The sequence below is a fragment of the Coenobita brevimanus genome, chromosome 110 (genome assembly GCF_032717465.1).
Source record: "Coenobita brevimanus isolate Jiangsu-jjx chromosome 110, ASM3271746v2, whole genome shotgun sequence".
NCBI lineage: Eukaryota > Metazoa > Arthropoda > Malacostraca > Decapoda > Coenobitidae > Coenobita > Coenobita brevimanus.
Window position 1 is genome coordinate 45039846 of NC_137063.1, and position 22500 is coordinate 45062345.

Sequence of the window (22500 nt, forward strand, 5' to 3'; positions counted from 1 at the left end):
CTGGTAATTCACGACGGAGGACTGCGACCGCCGGAAGAAGCCCTTGCACCCCTCGCAGGTGATGACCCCGTAGTGCACACCTGACGATTTGTCCCCGCACACCTTACACGGGATTATCTCGATCTGAGCTGCAATGGAGAGGGAAAGAGAAGGGGGATTAGTGCAGGCAGAGAAGTTGATTTGAAAGATATGGGTTAGGATTTAAGAGGGGCAAGGGTTAGTTGGTGTTGGCAGAGAAGTTGATTGAAAAAGAGACAAGGGTTAGACAGTGTTGGCAGAGAAATTGATTGAAAAGAGACAAGGGTTAGATAGTGTTGGCAGAGAAATTGATTGAAAAGAGACAAGGGTTAGATAGTGTTGGCAGAGAAATTGATTGAAAAGAGACAAGGGTTAGATAGTGTTGGCAGAGAAATTGACTGAAAAAAGACAAGGGTTAGACAGTGTTGGCAGAGAAATTGATTGAAAAGAGACAAGGGTTAGATAGTGTTGGCAGAGAAATTGATTGAAAAGAGACAAGGGTTAGATAGTGTTGGCAGAGAAGTTGATTGAAAAAAGACAAGGGTTAGATAGTGTTGGCAGAGAAACTGATTGAAAAGAGACAAGGGTTAGATAGTGTTGGCAGAGAAACTGATTGAAAAAAGACAAGGGTTAGATAGTGTTGGCAGAGAAACTGATTGAAAAGAGACAAGGGTTAGATAGTGTTGGCAGAGAAACTGATTGAAAAGAGACAAGGGTTAGATAGTGTTGGCAGAGAAATTGATTGAAAAAAGACAAGGGTTAGATAGTGTTGGCAGAGTTGATATAAAAGAGACAGGAGTTAGATGGTGTTGGCAGAGAGGGTGATGTACCCTTTCACTGCGATGACGTATCCTTTTAGTTTATTCTTGCAAGCTCCAAACCACTTTATTTAGCTTTGGAGAGACTTTGAACTGGAGGACTTAGGAATCGCCTTAATTAATCTCTTCACTACACGATTTCCTTAAAGGTGTTCAGTTCGTCTCGTGGCGGCTTAAGAAATAACCCAAGAACACGTCACCGGTTTCAAGGGGCTAGTATAAAAAACAATAAAATAAATAGATAAATAAATAAATAAATGCTAGATCCAAAGAGTTCAGAGAGGGCAGTGTAACCTCGCCTGAACTCTGACCTCTACCCGTGACCCTGACCTTTGATAGATGTCCACCAAAATCTAACCACTCCTTCCCAGGCAAGCACACACTTTATATGCCAATTCTTCATTATACATTTTTGTTAACATGTATATACTTACAATACATATAGACATACCGGTATATATAGACATACAATATATGCAAGCATACATACTGTATATACATACAATACATGAATACACACATACAGTACAAACATGCGTATACACATAAACATACGCTTATACATACAGTACATACAAACATATACATATAGACAGTGCATAAAAAACATACATACATACATACAGTACATACATACATACATACATTAACATACATACATACATACACGTATACATTAGCTACATACATACATACAAACAAACAAATATATACTCACTAATACCTAACAATCCATCCATCCATCCACCTTCAAAGAAAGATCAAGGAAAGATACATCAAGATGGGAAAAAGAAGCAAAGATACTGAAAGATGGTGAAGGATTGTACTTTTGTTACGTGGAAAGGAGAGAGAGAGAGAGAGAGAGAGAGAGAGAGAGAGAGAGAGAGAGAGAGAGAGAGAAAGAGAGAGAGAGAAGTTTGAGAGGGATCGGAAAGGCAGGGAGAGGCTCTGCATTCTGACTTGGATTGTTGGAGGAAAAGGTGGAGGACAGAGAGAGAGAGAGAGAGAGAGAGAAAGAGAGAGAGAGAGAGTATTTACAATGCGAACTTGGATATTTCTCTACTTCCGTACCTTTCCCTTTGCTCACATATGAAAGTGGGAATGATGATGATGATGATGATGATAATAACGTGGATGATGATGATGATATTAACGAAGATGACAATGATGCAAGATGAAGATGAAAATAACGAAGACGAAGACACGAACGCAAAACCACATTCCGATAATCACGTACTCAGCACACCAGAACACTACACCACCCCGGCCACCTCTCCCTAATCCCGACCCTTTAATGAGAACGGGTGTAAATGAGGGTAATTATCTCGGAATTGGCCACACGACGCCACACTCCGCCGTCATTAGCGCTAATCACTCATTTGTTGGGCTGCTGATATGGGTGGTGCATAGTAAGTGTGGTGGTGGTGGTGGTGTGGTGGTTGTGGTGGTTCGTATCAGTGGGAGTTCTGATGGTTGTGGTTGGTGTGGTGATAGGTGGTGGTGATGGTAGTTGTGACAGTGGTGGTGGTTGTGGTGGTTCGTATCAGTGGGAGTTCTGATGGTTGTGGTTGGTGTGGTGATAGGTGGTGGTGATGGTAGTTGTGATAGTGGTGGTGGAAGTGGTGAGTGGCAGCTCTAATAGTGGTGGCAGTAAGAATGGTGGTAGTTGTGATACTGGTAGTTGTTGTTGTATGTGATGGTAGTAAATGATGGTGGTAACTGTTATGGTGCTGGTGTGGTAGTGGTGGTAATGGTACAGGTTGTAGTTTGGATAGTGGTGGTAGTTGTGTTAGTAGTAGCAGTTGTGAAGGCGGTGGTTGTTGTGATAGTGGTGGTAGCTGTGATGGTGGTGGTAGTCGTGATGGTGGTGGTAGCTGTGATGGTGGTGGTAGTTGTGATGGTGGTAGTAGCTGTGAAGGCGGTGGTAGCTGTGATGATGGTGGTAGCTGTGATGGTGGTGGCAGTTGTGATGGTGGTGGTAGTGGTAATGGTGGTGGCTATGATAATGGTGTAGTGGTAATTGGTGGCAGTAGTAACATTCCCCACTACTACTAATACTGCTGATAGGAAGATAATACTTATAAGCTACGTCACTTGATGTTACTGTGTTTTTCCTGCTTCTGTAATCTATACCTCATTAATAACTTCAGCAAACACCGGAGAGAGAGAGAGAGAGAGAGAGAGAGAGAGAGAGAGAGAGAGAGAGAGAGAGAGAGAGAGACTTCGATGATGTAAGCAAATACGAGAGAGAGAGAGAGAGAGAGAGAGAGAGAGAGAGAGAGAGAGAGAGTCAAGTTATAAAACCGTTCCTAAACCTCCTCACCCCAGCATCTCACCCCCATGCAACACACACACACACACACACACACACACACACACACACACACACACACATCTCTCTTACATCCATCCCCCGCGGGTCACGTCAAATTTCACGCAATTTTCCAAAGAAGTGGTAAAAGAGCCACGCCTCGAGACAACCCACACACGAACACACGCGCGGACAAAGACCCCACACCAGCTAGCGCGCTTCATTTGTTTATTTGCAGGAGTCATTCAACCGCGCGCTCTCTTCTTCGATCTTCCCAAATAAACCTTCACTAAACGCCTGAGACAACGGGTGTGGAGATCAGTGGAAGGCTGTAACTGCTTGAAAGGGAAAAATAATCCCCCTATGTTCCAGGCATATGAATAAAGTGAATATTTTTGTACCTCCAACAAGGAAGTGGGTTTGTTGATATCGAGTTGGTCCCGCCCTCCGGCGGTGATGTCACGATTTCGTCGCACTCGCCCCGCCTACCCTCATAGCGTCACACCCCCTGCCGGCCAATCCGCGCGGGACTTGCATCACCAGCCCCTATGACGTCACACTCACGCTCAGCCAACCAACGCGTGCGATCCCCAAGCAACCCAGGACATTGAACTCTCCCGGTCATCCACTCTTATCACCAGAATGAGTGGAAACTATCAGTAAAACACTCAAATTCAGTCATTTTACCCTCCTGTACTAAACATTGCACCATTCAACTACTATTCTCTGTTGGAAAAATTCGTTATGGCGGTTACAAAGCATGAAAACCAAACCATTTCCTCCCAGACCAATGAGCGGGGTGGAAAGGGGTGACGTCACAGGGGTAAAGGAACCACAGAGGCCGACGTGTGGAGACATGTCGATAGAACCAAGGGGGCAACGACCCCTCCCACGCTGCGGCCGGTGCCCCCCTCACTTCCTCATCCTGCTACTCCACCACAACGCCACCACACAAGCGTAAATGACAAGAAAAGCACCCGACATACACGCAGCTGGCGATTCATAAGTTTCACATGATAAAAAGTAAAAAACGGGAAGGGACACTAGCATCTTTACCCCCTTCGAGGAGTAGGGTCCTGAGGCTAGGCTACCGCAGACTAGTACATTTAAGGGTAGATGACCAGTACATTTAAGGGTAGATGATAAGTACATTTAAGGGCAGATGACCGGTACATTTAAGGGTAGATGACCGGTAAATTTAAGGGTAGGTGACCAGTATTTTTAAGGGTAGATGATCAGTACATTTAAGGGTAAGTGACCAGTACATTTAAGGGTAGATGACCGGTACATTTAAGGGCAGATAACCAGTACATTTAAGGGTAGATGACCGGTACATTTAAGGGCAGATAACTAGTACATTTAAGGGTAGATGATCAGCCCACTTCCCTCCAGATCACCTCCTAGGGATCGAACCAACCAAAGACCATCACTCCGACCTGGGTGTTCTTGCCCCACTAAACCACCAGGCGCCCCAACGAAACCAAATGTTATGAACAGAGGGTAAGAGATCGGGGGGGGGGACGGGAATAAACGGCTATGAAGTATGAAAAAGGGAAAAAAAAAAAGTCACTTCACTGGTGTCAACAAACCGAATTAACAATTTTCCTATGAAGGGAAGCTCGATGATAAAGACACTAACAATGAAAATAAACAAAATAACAACAGAAACGATAATATAAAACACTTGCAGCACCACCACCACCTCCAATAATAATAATAATAATAATAATAATAATAATAATAGTAAAAATGATAATAATAATGTGAACAATACCAATAACAGTAACAATAGCAACAAAGGCAGAATGTTACGACACCTTTAAGGACGCTTCTGCAATACTACGAACAACAGCAGCAACAACAAGAACAATGACATCAATTAACTACCAATTTAAAGGCTATGCAACAACAACAACAACGACACCAACAACAACAACAACAAGCACAACAGGACAATAACCTCCCGCAATCACAAATGACGTCACAGCTAAACAGATAGTCATGATTATTGATTTCACTACAATACTAACAATTCAGAAGAAGAAGAAGAACGACAACAACAACAACGACAACAACAACAACTGGCCATTTCTATCACCACAACTATCATCATCACAACTACCATCATCACATATCAAAATCTTGGTTATTATCATCAATCACCTCTATCACCACTACTATCAGCATTTCTTTACTATCACTACGATTCAAAATACAACCATCTCCACTACAACCACAGCCACCAACACAACTACAACACTACCACAACACTCTATATCACTACCACACCACCCAGTCGCCCTCACCACAACCACACAACCATACCACAACCACCAACACCACCACACCCCTACCACAATACCCCTCTCAATACCACATCACCCCTACCACAACCACAACCACAACCACAAAAATCCTCACGCTACCAAACAAACAACCATTACCCATCCACAACCACCACTGCCCCACTACTACAACCATCACAACCACACCTACAACCACCAGAATCCTAACGCTACCAAACAACTTCGCCTTCAACCAAACATAACCACAATTCCGCCACCACGACAACCACCTCCACCACAACCACAACCACCATCCTCACCCTGCCACATTACCACACCATCACCACCCTACTACAACCACCTCCGTCACAACCACAACCACAACCACCATCCTTACCCTACCACACCACAAAGCCACAAAACCATCACCACCCCCCACCACCACCAAACCCCCCATCCTCTCCCTCCATCTCCCTCCACCACCACCACCACCACCACCACACCAGCACGAAAGCTTAGAGGTCAATGACACGTTATGTAATATAGGCAGAGTGACACTTATTGCTCTTTCTGAAACCGTGTGAATGAAATATATTGCGTTAGAGAGAGAGAGAGAGAGAGAGAGAGAGAGAGAGAGAGAGAGAGAGAGAGAGAGAGAGAGAGAGGTAATGAAGGAAAAGAGGGAGAGTAAATATTAAGGAAGAAAAGAATGAAATGTAGGAAGAAGCTAATTATAGACGTGATTCGGAGGGAAATAAAAATTATATTGAGAGAAAGAGAGAGAGAGAGCATGTTGGGAAACGAAGAAGGAAGATATAAAAAGGGAGAAAGAGAGAAAAGGGAGATGGCCAATGAACTGGCATGGTGCCCGGAGATCTCCCTGGCACTCCCTTGCGCTCTCTCTCTCTCTCTCTCTCTCTCTCTCTCTCTCTCTCTCTCTCTCCTTTCACCGTTTTCCTATTACATTTTATTTTTTTCCCTTCTTCAGCGTCTTCGATTTCCAGTCTCTCTCTCTCTCTCTCTCTCTCTCTCTCTCACACACACACACACACACACACACACACACACACACACACACACACACACACACACACACACTGTTTTCTTTAATTGCATCAGTTGAGAGCTATATTTTCTCAAAACATAATTACGAAAACCATCTCAAAGGAATCGTAGTCTAGAAGTCTCTCTCTCTCTCTCTCTCTCTCTCTCTCTCTCTCTCTCTCTCTCTCTCTCTCTCTCTCATATTAGTTTCCCCCTCGTTTTGTCTTTTACCTTTTTTTTTTGTAATTTGTCCTCCATATTGTTTTTGCTGCATCTTTTTTCTTTCATGCTTTATTTCATTCTTACTTTCCATTTCTTCTCACTTATCTGTGTCTATCTTTCTGTCTATCTATCTGTCTATCAATAGTATATCTGCATTTTTATATTTATCTATTTATTTACTTATATGTTGAAATGCGGCGACAAGAATCCGTAGAGTGTACCAACTTCAACGATGAGGGGTGGGGGAAAATCACCTCTGACTTTTTTTTTTTTTTTTTCCGGAGACTATCTTGTATATCTCTGGGACTCCTGGCAATTCTATTATTATTATTATTATTATTATTATTATTATTATTATTATTATCATTATTATTGCTGTTATAACTATCCATCGCCCAGTCCTTAACTGTATTATTATTATTATTACTGCCACTATGATCATTCTATTATTTATTATTATTATTATTATTATTATTATTATTATTATCATCATGACTATTATTATTATTAGTATTATTATTATTATTATTATTATTATCAACATCATCATCATCATCATCATCATCATCATCATTATTCTTATTATAATTATTATTACCTCTGTTGTTATTAATACTCATTAATCAATCCTTAATTGCCTCATTATTATTACTGCAACTATGATGATGATTATTATCATTATTATTATTACTATTATTATTATTATTATTATTATTATTATTATTATTATTACTACTACTACTACTACTGCCACAACTACTACCACTGCTATTCCTCCTCTTTTTTTTATCCTCCTCCACCTCATCGTCATCATCATCATTATCCTCATCCTCATAACCAAGAACAACAACAACAGATTCTTCCTCCTCCTTCCTCCTCTCAACCTCTTCCTCTCCCCACTCCTCTTCCTCCTCCTCCTCCTTCCAAATTCAGCATCAGTCATTTTTACCTGCCTTTATCGAGTTGGCTAGGCCTAGGTCAGTTCCGGGAAGGGAGGGAGGGAAAGGGAGAGAGAGAGGGGGAGGGAAAGGGAGAGAGGGAGGGAGGGAGGGAAAGAGAGAGAGGGAGGAAGGGAGGGAAAGGGAGAGGAAGGGAGGGAGGGAAGAGGAAGGGAGGGAAGAGAAAGGAAGGAAGGAAGGGAGGGAGGGAGGGAGGGAAGGGGGAAAGGGAGAGGGAGGGAGGGAAGGGGGAAAGGGAGAGGGAGAGAGGAAGGGAGGGAGGGGGGGAAAGGGAGAGGGAGGGAGGGAAGGAGGGAGGAAGGGAGGGAAAGAGAGAGGGAGGAAGGGAGAGAGGAAGGGAGGGAGGGGGGGAAAGGGAGAGGGAGGGAGGAAGGGAGGGAAAGAGAGAGGGAGGAAGGGAGAGAAAGAGAGAGGGATGAAGGAAGGGGAAGGGAGAGGAAGGGAAAGAGAGAGAAGGGGGAAGGAAGGGAAAGGGAGAGGGAGAGAGGGAGGGAAAGGGAGAGGGAGGGAGCGGGGAGGGAGGGATAGGGAGAGGGAAAGGGAGGGAGGGACGACGACGTGATTAGGGAGCCGGAGGTAAAGGGAGAGAGGAAGACGTGGTGAGGCAGGAAGGGAGGTGAAGGAGGAAGGAAAGGGGAGGGGTGAGAACTAGGTGAAGGAAGAAGGAATGGTAGAGGAGAGGGACTTGGTTGAGGAAGGAAAGAAAGAAGGAAAGAGGGAAGGAAGGAAGGAAGGAATAAGAAATAACGAACAAACGACAGAAACCACGAAATGAATTACAGCATGGAAACACACACACACACACACACACACACACACACACACACAGGCATACAAGCAGATCTCTCTCTCTCTTTTCTGTCTGTCTGTCTGTCTCTGTCTCTGTCTGTCTGTCTGTCTGTCTGTCTGTCTCTCTCTCTCTCTCTCTCTCTCTCTCTCTCAAAGCCACTTAGGTCTGTCTGCCAGAACAACAGTACTATCTATTTAACTCTATCTATCATTTTCTATCTACTCTTCAGTCTATCTTTAGGCAGTACTGTGTCTATTTCACTCCCTTCATATATCTATCTGATTCTATGTCATTCTATTCATCTATTAATCTATGTACCTATTCACTCATATACTGAAAAAACGAGAGAGAGAGAGAGAGAGAGAAGGGGAAGAACCAAAGAAAACCCCGTACCTCCTTCCCCTTTTCTCCCCTTTCCTCCCACCTCTTTCCCTCCCCTCTCCCTCTTCCCTCCCTCTTTCTCCCCTTTCCTCCTCCCCCACCCTTTCAATCTCTCCTCTTCCTCATTTCTCCCTTTCTCCTAGCCTCCTTTCTTCATCCCTTCCCATTCTTTCCTCCTCTTCCTCTTCTCCCTATCCCCCTTCACCCTCTCCCTCCTTGCCTCCCCTCCCCCCTCCCCACGCACATAACGGGTCTGCCTCCCCCCTGTCTGTCTGTCTGTCTGTACTAACCACACAGCCGTTAGTACACAGATTTAAGTGTACTGTACTCCACCTTAAGTTAGTTGTAATGATGTAATAAGAATGTAGATGTGATTACTACTACTATTGCTACTACTTTATACTCTTCTTCTATTACTACAACCGCTATACTACAACGACTGCTGCTACTACTACGACTACTACTATTATTACTACTACTACTACTGCTGCTGCTACTACTACTCTGAATAAGTATACCATCAAACTCAGCATTACCTTACCATCATCACTATCATCTTCCCCATCATCATCATCATCAATATCCTCATCGTCATCATCATCACCATCATAATCTTTCTCCTCCTTCTCCTCGTCCTCCTCATCAATATCTTCCTCCTCCTCCTCCTCATCATCATCATCAATATCCTCCTCCTTCTCCTCCTCATCATCATCAATATCCTCCTCCTCCTCCTCATCATCATCAATATCCTCCTCCTCCTCCTCCACCTCCTCCTCCTCCCCATCATCATCATCATCATCATCATCACCCTACCCCTGTTCATACTGTTAACTCAGGCTATGAAAAGAGTGAGTCCATTCATTCCCTTCACCACATGCCTCACAACACCCCCCCCCTCTCATACCTCACCCGCTTGTGTCGTAACAGCTACAGGACTGCTTACCCCCCACGTGATGAAGCTCCATATCCCTACCAAAATGTTATGTGGATATTTTCTTCTCTTCTCTCTCTTTTCCTTCCCCTTCCTTTTCCGTCTCTGCCTACTCTTCCTCCTCCTCCTCCTCCTCCCATTCCTTCTTCTGTTCTTTCGTATCATCATCAACATCATCATCATTATCCTCCTCCTATTCAACATCAATATCATCACCCATCCTCCTCCTCCTCCTACCACCACTACCACAACTACCACCATTGCCACCATTACCACCACCACAGCGGGCAAAGAAGTGTGTTTAAGTAAGTATATATGTCAGTTTTTATATGTGTGTGTGTGTGTGTTTTTTTTTCTGAGGGATGAAAGAGAGTAGCGTTTGAATGCCTTTACTGTGAGGATGGAGACTGGCGAAGAGTTTTAATTAAGAAATATAAGGAGGAGGAGTGGGAGGAGAGGCTGGGAGGAGGAGGAGGAGGAGGAAGAGGAGGAGGGGAAGGGAGGGGAGGAGGAGGAGGAGGAGGAGGAGGAGGAGGAGGAAGGGAAGGGAGAAGAGGGGATGGAACGGGTGGTAAGGAGAGGAGAAGATGATAATGATGATGATGAGGAGGAGGAGATGGAGGCAGAGAGAGAGAAAATACATGATGAACTGAGAAAGAAGGGAAAGATTAAACTGAAAAAGAGAAGAGAAAGGAGAGAGAAAGGAAGAGGAGAGAGAGAAGAGAGAATAAGGTCAGGTGTAAGAAAGGCAAGAAAGGAAGAGAGAAGAGGAAAGTAGGGAAAGAAAAAAAGGAGAGAAGAAAGAAGAAAAAGAGAAGAAAGGAGAACTGAGGCAAGTGAAAAGGAGAGAGGAAGAAAGGAAAAAAGGAAAGGAAGGAGGAGAGATGAGGATGAAGAGGAGAAGAGAGGATGGGAAGAGGGAAGGAAGAAGAGAAGAGAGAAGAAGAGGAAAGTAGGAAAAGGTATGCTTGTCTGGGTATGTATGTTCCTGTAGGTGCACACAGTCATCCCGTACACACTTACGTACACACGACCTCAAAGCACACACACACACAGACGCAGTTACACACGGATATTCAGATACGCACACAGGTGAAGGACTCAGAGCAAATACTTACACGATGAATACTGATATCAGACACACACACACACACACACACACACACACACACACATACACAAAGAGACAGTAATTCTCTCTCTCTCCTTTACCTTACCTCTTCCCACTCACCTTACCTCACCTGCCCTCCCTCCCTTCCTCTTTGACGATGACATTCCTCCCTCTCTCCCTTCCTACTCCTCCCTTCCTCCTTGAATGCCCATCTTCATTTTAACTCTCTCTCTCTCTCTCTCTCTCTCTCTCTCTCTCTCTCTCTGCATAACGACTCACGTGCAGTCGACAGGCGCGTGAGCTTTATTTTTCCTCCTTCTCCACCTTCTTTCCTCCTTTCCTCCCTCCCTCCCCCTCTTTCTCTCCCTCCAGTCTTCATCTACCTCCCTCCTCCTCCTCCTCCTCCCTTCTATTCTTCTCTCCAGGCTCTCTCTCCATAATACCTTCTTTCCTCCACCCTAACCCCACCCTCTCTCTCTCTCTCTCTCTCTCTCTGTAACACAGTAACTACCCACCATCTCATCTTACCTACTTACCTACCTACCTCCATCTCCCCTTACCTAACTTCCTCTCTTTCTTTCCTACCTACCTAACTACCTACCTGTAATATAGGCCTACCTCCTTACCTACTTCCATACCTACCTACAAATATTTTCTCTCTCCCTTAATACCTAAATACTTCCTACCTACTTACATTACCTACCTACCTGTATACTTCCTTTCTATCTACTTCCTTCCTCCCTTTTGATCTATCTCTTATCTCTCTGCCTAGTTATATATCTCCTCTTCTACCTAATCACCACATCCTTACCTATTTCTCTCCCTACCTACTTACCTACCTACCGCCCTCTGTTCCTTGTTTCCTTCCTGCCTACTTCTACATCCTTCCCAGTTCTACTTACCTGTCGACTACCTCTTTCCCATAACTAACCTACCTACCTACCTCCCTATCTACCCTCCCTACCTACCTATCTACCTACCAAGTTTCCTCCTTATCTACCTAGCAACCACCTTCCTTCTCCTGCCTCTCCTGCTTTTTTCCCAATCCTGCCTGTCTACCTACTTTCCACTCCTACCTCCTTCTCAATCCTGCCTACCACCTTCTTACCTACCTGCCTACCTCCTGCTAAATAGGCCTACACACCCATGCCTCGAGGCTGTCCAAGGAAGAGGTTACAAGACGCCTTTAGCCAATACATTTTTAATACTAACTTATTTGACTCCCACTTAGGTGAAAATACTCAAGTCCCCCATCGCAGCACTTCCCATTTTCTGTTCACTATTTTTTTGCTATTTGTTTTCATGGGGAAAAATGGGGAATGGGGGGATGTGTAACTGCATTTTAGGTGGTTCCTTAAGGGTGGTGGGAGGGGAGGGGGTGGGTTGTGGGGAGGGGGGAGGGGTGAATGGGGAAGAGGAGGGGGTGGATTTGTCTGCTTGGGACCCAGACCTCTTTCCTTCTCTCCTTCTTCCTTCATTCTCCTCTTCCTCCTTCTTCCTCACCTCTTTCTTTTCCAGTTTTTCCTTTCTTGCTGATCTTCCTTCTTCTTCTTTCTCCTCCTCCTTCTCCTCTTCTTCCTCTTCGTCTTCTTCTTTTACGTTTCTTCTTCCTCTTCTACGTCTTCTTCTCCTCCCCCTTTCTTCTTCTTCTCCCCCTCCTCCTCCTCCTCCTCCTCCTGCTCCTCCTCTTTTTCCTCCTTCTCCTTGTCCTCCTCCTCCTCCTCCACCTCTTCTTCTTCTCTTCCATGACACTCTTCTCCACTGTAATGCGGTCTTTCTCACATTTTCCTGCCGGCCTCGACTGGAGGTACTAGTGGGCCTGGTGGGAGCCTTCTTCCTTTACCGCCTTATTTTAGTTTCAGAGAGGGCATACCACAGTCTTGATCTACTCTATAACAAAAGCCAACTACCTACTTACCTACCTACCTCTACCTCTCCATACATAACTTCTTCTCTCTCCTACCTACCTACCTACCTCTGTTTCTCCTTACTTCTCATCCTACCTACCTACCTACCTACCTACCTCTATCTCCCCTTACCTAACTTCCTGCCTTACATACCTACCTGCCTCCATCTCCCCTTACCTAACTTCCTCCCTTACTTACCTACCTACCTACCTACCTACCTCCATCTCACCTTACTTAACGTCTTCCCTTACCTACCTACCTACCTACCTATTTATGTTTCTTTGTGCATATTTGAACTCCTTTGTACTCCTGTGTACTCCTCGTCTCCAAGGCAAGGTGTGGAGGGAGAGAGGGAAGGGGGAGGAAGGAATGGTCAAAATATGCAAAGTAAAAGATTATGATAAGGAAGATGAGGTAGGCAGGGTAGGGTATGGGAGGGTAGGGTAAGGTGGGGTAGGGTATGGTGGGGTAGGGTAGGGTAGGGTAGGGTAGGGTAGGTAGAACTCTGAATAGTTGGAAATATGGGTGGGTGAACAGTTATGTATGTATGTGTGTATGTATATATGTACAGTAGGTAGGTAGGTAGGTAAGTAGGTGCAAGGATTGTTAGGTAACAGTAAGGTATGGAGGATGGTAGGTAGGTAACTAGGTAGGTATTAAGGTAGGGAAGCAGGTAAAGTATGTAAGTAGGTAGATATATAGAAAGAAATGTAGGTAAGTAAGCTGACTGGTGGGTGGGTAGGCAGTGTGTAGGTAGGTGGGTAGATATGTAGGTAGGTAAGCAGACGAAGAGAAAAGGCAGGCAGGTAGATACTGACAGACAGACAGGCAGATAAGTAAAATGGCTAGTAAAGAGAAGGCAGATATGTAAATTATTATTCATTATAACATTAAGACAAAATTCTCTCTCTTTCTCTCTCTCTCTCTCTCTCTCTCTCTCTCTCTCTCTCGTTACCTCTGCCACGTAGAGCCGGTGGGTTCACCTCATAATTACCTGTGGGAGAGAAGCACAGGTTAATAATAATAATAATAATAATAATAATAGTAATAATAATAATAATAATGAATAACCTACAGATATTAACTCAGAACTCACAAACATCATCATACAAAACACACACACACACACACACACACACACACACACACACACACACACACACACAGCCTAAAACAACAAATACGAATAAGTACAAAAATAACCCCCAATACATTGTGAAAAGCATAAAAAACATAGAAAACAAACACCGCAACAAAAGCTTTCTACTACCCTCGTAACTTCATCATAATAAAAAAACACACACACACACACACACACACCTTCGCCACAACACAGCATAAAACAGGAAACGAATAAAACACAAATACACAATACATCAGCTGAAAAAACACAGAATACAAATAAAAACTACAGAAAAAACAGTATAAACCCACGTTACAAGAAATTTCCACCAGGCCGGTACCCCCTCACGTCCCAAATGTAAACACAGGTGGTGGCGGGAAAAAGGTATCTGGGTTTAAGGCCGTTTTCTGTTGCTGTTTTTTTAAGGGGGGTACTTAAAGCCTAACAAATGGCCTTAAAGACGTTAAGTATAGTTAAACGTGAGAGTTATTTTTAAGGTTATTGGGTGTTTTATGTATATAGTAAATAATCTAGCTTTTAAAACGTTCTTTACTTATTGCAAGTCCTTTTTATATCTTATCGACGACCTCCTTTTCATGGTACTCTTGCTATCTGTTTTTTTTATGGCTTGACGGCTTGAAGGGGGTTATATAAAACATTCACTAACCCCTTCACTACTAGCTGTCTCTCTTAACCTGAGGGAAACCGTCTGTTACCAAGGCGAATGAGGTATAAGGCAATTTCTGATCACGCTGAAGGTATGTAAGGTGATTTTTATTATTTACCATTTTATCATTCATTATTTTTGAATTTCCTTATTCTATCCTTATTTTACGTTGTCTTCCTTCTCTATTTTCTTGCCCCCCCCTCCCCTTATCCTTTCCTCTCTCCTCTCTCCCTCACTCTACTTCGTTTTTTCCATTCCTTCTCATTTTATCTCCTTTTCCTTCACTTCTTCTCTCCACCCATACCTTCTTTCTATCTATCCCATTCTCTCCCCCATCCCTCTCTCTCTCTCTCTCTCTCACACACACACACACACACACACACACAAGATGCATTTACAAGCAGTCAAAAACAATATCATTCCAAGATGAGCAAATGATGAGCGGACGGAAGAAAAGAAGGAAGGAAGGAAGAAAGGAAGAAAGGAGGGGAGGAAAGAAGGAAGAAAGGGAGGGAAGGGGGGTGGGAAGAGGAGAGGAAAGGAAGATGGTGGAGAAAAGAAAAAACAACACGAAACTGAAGAGAGGAGGGCGAAAAAAAAAAGAAAGAAAAAAAAACGAAATGAAAGAAAGAAGGAGGAAAGTAAAACTCAAGAAAGAGAAAGAGAAGCTACGAATGACTTAAGAAGATTTGTAGAGAAAATAGCGTAATTAACGAACTCATTAATTTTTTTTCACTAATGAGGGGGGGGGGAGGTGTGAATTGGGAGCAGGGCAGTGAAATGGTGGGGGATAGGGCGACGTGGAGGCGATTTGTTTGTGGCCACCCCGTATGGGATTAAGGCGTCTGGCAATAGATAGATAGATAGACAGACAGGGACACTTAAAAATATATTCCTAGCTGGCAGCAGACGATTACCAGTGGAAAAAAATATAATGGACGTCGAAAACAGAAAAAAAAAAGCAGAAAAATCATAAAAAATAAAGGAAAAAGTGAACATGAAAATAAAAAAGAAAATAAGAAAAATTAAAGCAAGAAAGTAGAGAAATATGAAAATAAAGGAAAAATAAAAAAAATAAGAAAATAAAGGAAAAAATTGAAAATAAAAAATAAAGGAAAAAGTAAAAAAAAAACAAAAGGAAAAAAGAAAAACAAAATCAAACGAAAAGCAAAAAAATAAAAAATAAAAGAAAAAAGGAAAAGAAGAAAAATAATAAGAAATCAAGGAAAAAAGTAAAAAAATAAGAAAAAAGACAATGATGAAAAGAAAATGGATTAGGCAGAGAAACGAGCAGAAAATATGTAAAAAAAGAAAAAAAGAATACAGTGAAGAAGGAGAAACGTAGGAGGAAGGAGAGGAGGGGAGGAAATAAGAGTGGGAGGAAGAAGGAAGGAAAAGGAAGAAGAGGGATTAGAAGTGAGGAGGAAAGGAAACAGGAGTGAGCAGAGGAAAAGGGAAAGAAAGTAACAGGAAGTGACTGAGAAGAAATAAACATGAAAAGGAAGAAATGAAGGAGGAGGAGAAGAAGAAGAAGAAGAAGAAGAAGAAGAAATAAAAGAAGAAGAAGAAGCAATAAAAGAAGAAGAATATGATGATGATGATGATGATGATGATGAAGAAGAAGAAGAAGCAATAAAAGAAGAAGATGATGATGGTGATGATAATAATGATGATGGTGATGACGATGATGATGATGATGATGATGATGATGATGATGATGGTGATGATGATGATGATGATGATGAAGAAGAAGAAGAAAAAGAGGAAGAAGAGGAAGAAATAAAAGAAGAATAAGAATAAGATGATGATGGTGATGATGATGAAGAAGAAGAAGAAGAAGAAGAGGAAGAAGAGGAAGAAATAAAAGAAGAATAAGAATATGATGATGATGGTGATGATAATGATGATGATGATGATGATGATGATGAAGAAGAAGAAGAAATAAAAGAAGAATAAGAATAAGATGATGATGGTGATGATAATGACGTTGATAATGATGATGATGAAGAAGAAGAAGAAATAAAAGAAGAATAAGAATAAGATGATGGTGATGATGATGATGATGATGAAGAAGAAGAAGAGGAAGAAGAGGAAGAAATAAAAGAAGAATAAGAATATGATGATGATGGTGATGATAATGATGATGAAGATGATGAAGAAGAAGAAGAAGAAGAGGAAAACAAGAAGAGTAAGAGTAAGAGGAGCGTACTAAAGTTAAAGAGGAGAGGGAGGGTGACGTCCTGACTTAAAGAGAAGCTTCTATAGGGCGTATCCTCTTTCTTCTTATTCCTCTTTATCTCCTCCATCTCCTCTTATTTCTCTTTTTCTCTCCTTCCTCTTTATTCTTATTCCTCTTCATCTTTTCTTTTTCTCTATCTCCTCTTTAACTCTTCTTCCTCTTTATCTCTTCATCTTCCTCTTTATTTCCTCATCTTCCTCTTTATCTCCTCTTATTTCTCTTTACCGTTCCTTCCTCTTTATTCTTATTACTCCTTATCACCTCTTAATAGCCTTTATCTCTTCATCCTCTTTATTCACTCCTTATTCCTCTTTATATCTTCCTCTTCATCGCCTCTACTCCCTCTTTATCTCCTCTTCTCCCTCTTCATTTCCTCTTCTCCCTCTTTATTTCCTCTTCTCCCTCTTTATCTCCTCTTAGTCCTCTTTCTTCTTACATTTTATTCCCTCTTCATTCTGGTCTTACAAGCCATTCTCTTCTTCCTCTTTATTCCTTCTTCCTTTTTCACTCTATTTACCGTTTCTCTCCTCTTCTTCCCCCCCCCCTCTCTCTCTCTCCCTCTCTAGGCCTACCAGATCTAAACTAGGCCAGTTAGATCTAGCTGGTTCACATACACAGATACGCACACACATGGATACGTACACATACATACATACATCCCTGTACATACATATAAACAGAAATTAAATACACCTACACACTTACAAAAACACCTAATTGCATATCAAATCACACACACACACACACACACACACACACACACACACACACACACACACACACACACACACACATACACACACACAGCACTAGCCACATACATACATATACATACAAAAGAAACAATCACACATCGGTTACATACATACATACATACATACATGCTCAGCTTACACACACACATATCCTACATACATGAATACACACATACATGCTTACATAAATACACACAAAGTAGAACACAAATGATTACACACATGCAAGTGACCTATATTACGTACACAGGTGTTTATGTGCGTGTGTGTATGTAGGTGTGCGTGTGTGTGTATCTGTGTATGTTATGTCTGTGTCGTTCCACATAACACAGATTACAAAACAAAGATATACACACAGAGCAGGTGGTAGTGTGTGTGTGTGTGTGTGTGTGTGTGTGTGTGTGTGTGTGTGTGTGTGTGTGTGTGTGTGTGTGTGTGTGTGTGATGAGGGAGAGAGAAAATTAGAGACGGAAGAATAAAATAATGATCATGATTAGAGAGAGAGAGAGAGAGAGAGAGAGAGAGAGAGAGGCTCAAGATGATACAAAACTTAAAGACAGTGCGGGCGGGGGTGAATGGGGAGAGAGAGTAAAAGAGAGCGAGAGAGAGTGGCAGAGAGAGCGAGTGAGAGGGAGGTCAACACCCTCTCACAGATTCTCTCTCTCTCTCTCTCTCTCTCTCTCTCTCTCTCTCTCTCTCTGCAACAAACCACCACAATCACCAAACCTAGGCCTACCACCACAACCCAACTACCACACCCACCACCACAGCTACCACACCACCACAACTGCTACATCACCATCACTACTACCACACCCACCATCACAACTACCACATCACCACAACTGCTACATCACCATCACTTCTACCACATCCTCCACCACAACTACCACACTCACCATCACAGCTACCACACCATCACAATTACCATACCATCACAACCACTAAATCCATCACCACAACTGTCAACCACCACACCACCACAATTACCACACACACAACTACGACACCACCACAACTACCACAACACCACAACTGCCACACCCCCACAACTACCACACCTTAACAACCACAATACCACCACAACCACCACACACACAACTACGACACCACCACAACTAACACACCACTACAACTACCACACCACCACAACTAACACACCACTACAACTACCACACCACCACAACTACCACACCACCACAACCACCACACCACCACAACCACACCACCACAACTACCACACCACTACAACTACCACATCATCACAACCACGACACCACCACAACCACCACACCACCACAACCACAACACCCCCACAACCACCACACCCCAACAACCATCACATCACCAGAACTACCACACTACCACAACTACCACACCATCACAACCACAACACCACCACACCACCACAATCACAACAACACCACAACCACCACACCCCAACAACCACACCACTACAACTACCACAACATCACAACCACAACACCCCCACAACCACACCTCCACAACTACCAACCACCAAAACTACTACACCACCACAACTACCACACAACCACAACCACAACACCACTACAACCACCACACCACAACACCACCACAACTATAACAGCATCACAACTACCACACATCACCACAACCACCACACCACCACAACTACCACACATCACCACAACCACCACACCACCACAACTACCACACATCACCACAACCACCACACCACCACAATCTCTCCCAACCATAATCAACTCTCCTACAGAAGCTCCGTCTACCACATCCACCACAACTACCACAATCAGCATCAGGGCTCATTTGCAATACGTCAATTTGCATAACTACCACACAGGCGTAGATATTAACGCTTTTATCACATTAACCACACAACTACCACAATTAGCACACCCATTACAAGCGCCACTACAACGTATCTACACTTAGTCACTACTACCACTACTACCATTACTACTTGTACTACTACTACAGTTTCCCTAATCTTCATCTTAGCTACTATCACCACCAGTTACTACCACTACCACAACCACTACCATCACTACTACTGCCACAACCACTACGATTACTACCACTGACACTGCCATTACTACAACTACCACAACCACTCCGATCACTGCATCACTACTACCATCACTGCTACCACGACTCTCTCAAACACTGCCATCATAGTAACTACCACACTCATCATACCAACCTCACCTACTCCTATCATCACCACCACAATTACAACCACTACCACTACCAAGCTCCTACCTTTTTACTACCATTACTACCACCACTACAACTACCACAACTACCACCACTACAACTACCACAACTACCACTACCCCAGAAATTACAGTTACAATCACCATCTTTACCAGTCAATCACTACCACAATCACAAACATACCAGTCCACCACAATCACAACCATCAGTCAACACAACCACAACTGCCAACCATCACTACCACTACTACCACTGTCACAGCTATCAACCACCACTACCACAATCAACTACATCGAACCACAATCACCAACATTACCAGAACCACCACAATCAACCACCACCATCATCACTACAATCGCCACTACCACAATCGCCATCCACCACCACTACCACAATCAACCATACCAAGATCACTACCACATTCTACCACACCAATCACCACAAACACAATTACCACCACTACCACAATCAACCACACCCCAACAACTACCACAATCCACCACACCAACCCAACAACCACAATCACCACCACTACCACAATCAACCACACCAAAACAACCACCACGACTGTCAAAGATAAATAAAGTAAGTGTGATTTTTCTTTCCATATTTCCTGTGTGTAATCCTAACTATATACATAATAACAGCGGGATGGTGATGATGATGGTGGTGGTGGTGGTGGTGGTGGTGGTGGTGGTGGTGGTGGTGGTGGTGGTGGTGGTGGTGGTGGTGGCGGTGGTGATGGTGGTGGTGGTGGCTTTGTAATAATAATGATGACGATGTTGATGATGAAAGAGGTGGTGGTGGTGGTGGTGGTCGTATTGATGATGATGATGATGATGATGATGATGATGATGGAAGTGGAGGTGGTGTTGATAATAATAATACTAATAATAATAATAATAATAATAATAATAATAATAATAATGATGATGATGATGATACTGATGATGATGATGGTGGTGGTGGTGGTGGTGGTGGTGGTGGTGGTGGTGGTCGTAATAATTATAATGATGATGATGGGATAATGATAATGACGATAATGAAGGTGGTAATGACTATGATGACTGATAATGACATAATGATAACAGTAAATGACGATAATAAACCCCTTCACTTCGAGAGGTCCTTTTTAAGCTGAATAAAATCGTCTGGAGGGAACAGGAATAAAACAAATAAATAAATAAATAAAATAAAAATCGCCTGGGGGTAATAAAGGACAAGTATCGAGTCGTCGGGGTGAAGGGGTTGAGTATTTTGAGATGTCTTACTATTAGCATCATAAATAAAAAAATAAATAAATAAATAAATAAAGACAGTGAATAAATTAAGGACACAGTCAATAAGTAAATAAAAATAATAATAATAAAAAAAAATGCGGACAAAGAAGAGCTAATTTTGCAGATTTACATGCATACAATTATGTGGAAGAAGAAAGGATGATGGAAGGAAGGAAGGAAGGAGGGAGGAAAGAAAGAGAGGAGAACATGCATGAACGAATGAATGCATGAAGGAATGAATGATGGAAAGGAGGAAGGACAGAGGTAAGGAGGGAAAAAGAAAGTAATGAATGTATGGAATAAGAAATGAAGGACGTAAGGAAGGAGAAAGAAACAGGAATGAACGATTGAAGGAAAGAATGGAAGGAAGGAAGAAGAAAGAGGAAGAAAAGAGAGACGTGGAAGAAAATGTCAGAGAAATGGGAGAAAGAAGAGGAGGAAGACCAAGGAGGAAAACAGGAGAAGGAAGAGGAGGACGAGAATGTAGAGAAAGAAGCAAAGGAGTAGAAGAAGGAAGAGAATGAGGAGGAAGAAGAGGAGGAGGAGGTGGAGGTGGAAGAGGAAGGAAGAAGAGGGATTTCCGTATTACAATGGGTAAGGAAGAAATGAAGGAAGGAGGGAGGGGGAGTGGGAAGGGATAGGGTAGGTGAGAGGGAAGGGGGAGAGAGGGAAGGGAAGAATGAAGGGGAAGGAGAGGGGGAAGGGGAGAGGGGGTAGGGGAGGGGAAGGGGGCAGTAGGCGGTATCACAAAGGAAGGTATGTGAACAAAGGAGGGGGAGGGAGAGGGAGGGAGGGCAGGAGGGAAGGAATGAGCGAGAGGGGGAAGGGAGGGAAGGTGTGAGAGAAGGAGGGAGGGATGGAGGGAGAGAGGGAGGAAGGGAGAGGAGGCTGTAAGCAGGTAAGAAGGAATGAAGACAGACAGACAGTTAAGCAGGTAAGCAGATGGCTAAGGAAATAAGGAAGGTGGGTAGGTAGGTAGGTGGGCAGGAAAGTGCGTGAAAAGGCAGGCAGGAAGGATTGTTGCTATGTAGGTAGGTAGGTAGATAAGTATGTGTGGAGGTAGGTAGGTAGGACGATAAGTGAGGAGGTAGATAGGTAGGTAGGTAGGTCGGTCGGTACGTGTGGGGGTAGGTAGGGAGGTAGGTATGTAGGTACGAAGGTAGACAAGCAGGTAGACACTTAGATAGGTAGGTAGGTAGATAGATAGGCAGGTAGGAAGTAGGGAGGTCGGTAGGCAGGTAGGCAGCCAGGCAGTTGGGTGGTAGGTGAGTAAATATGTAAGTAGGTAGGAAAGATTGACACGAACCAGGAAGAGGGACGAGCAATCAGAAAGAGGTTGTAATAATGAGGCAGATGAGGAGAGAGGCAGGCAGGGGAGGGAGGCAGGAAGAAGGGAGGGTAGACAGGGAGATGGGAGGGTAGGCAGGGAGAAGGGAGGGTAG

At 43.3% G+C, this 22500-nt stretch overlaps 1 protein-coding gene across 1 annotated transcript in view; it reads right to left on the minus strand.

Moving 5' to 3' along the window:
• Hr3 (nuclear hormone receptor 3 ROR-beta) overlaps positions 1 to 22500 on the minus strand; it is a 142496-nt gene that overhangs the window by 77809 nt on the left and 42187 nt on the right. The window contains exon 2 of the mRNA XM_080286192.1: positions 1 to 128. This exon is cut by the window's left edge and continues 100 nt beyond it. Coding sequence (XP_080142318.1) covers positions 1 to 128 — 128 coding nt within the window. The remainder of the gene's footprint in view (positions 129 to 22500) is intronic.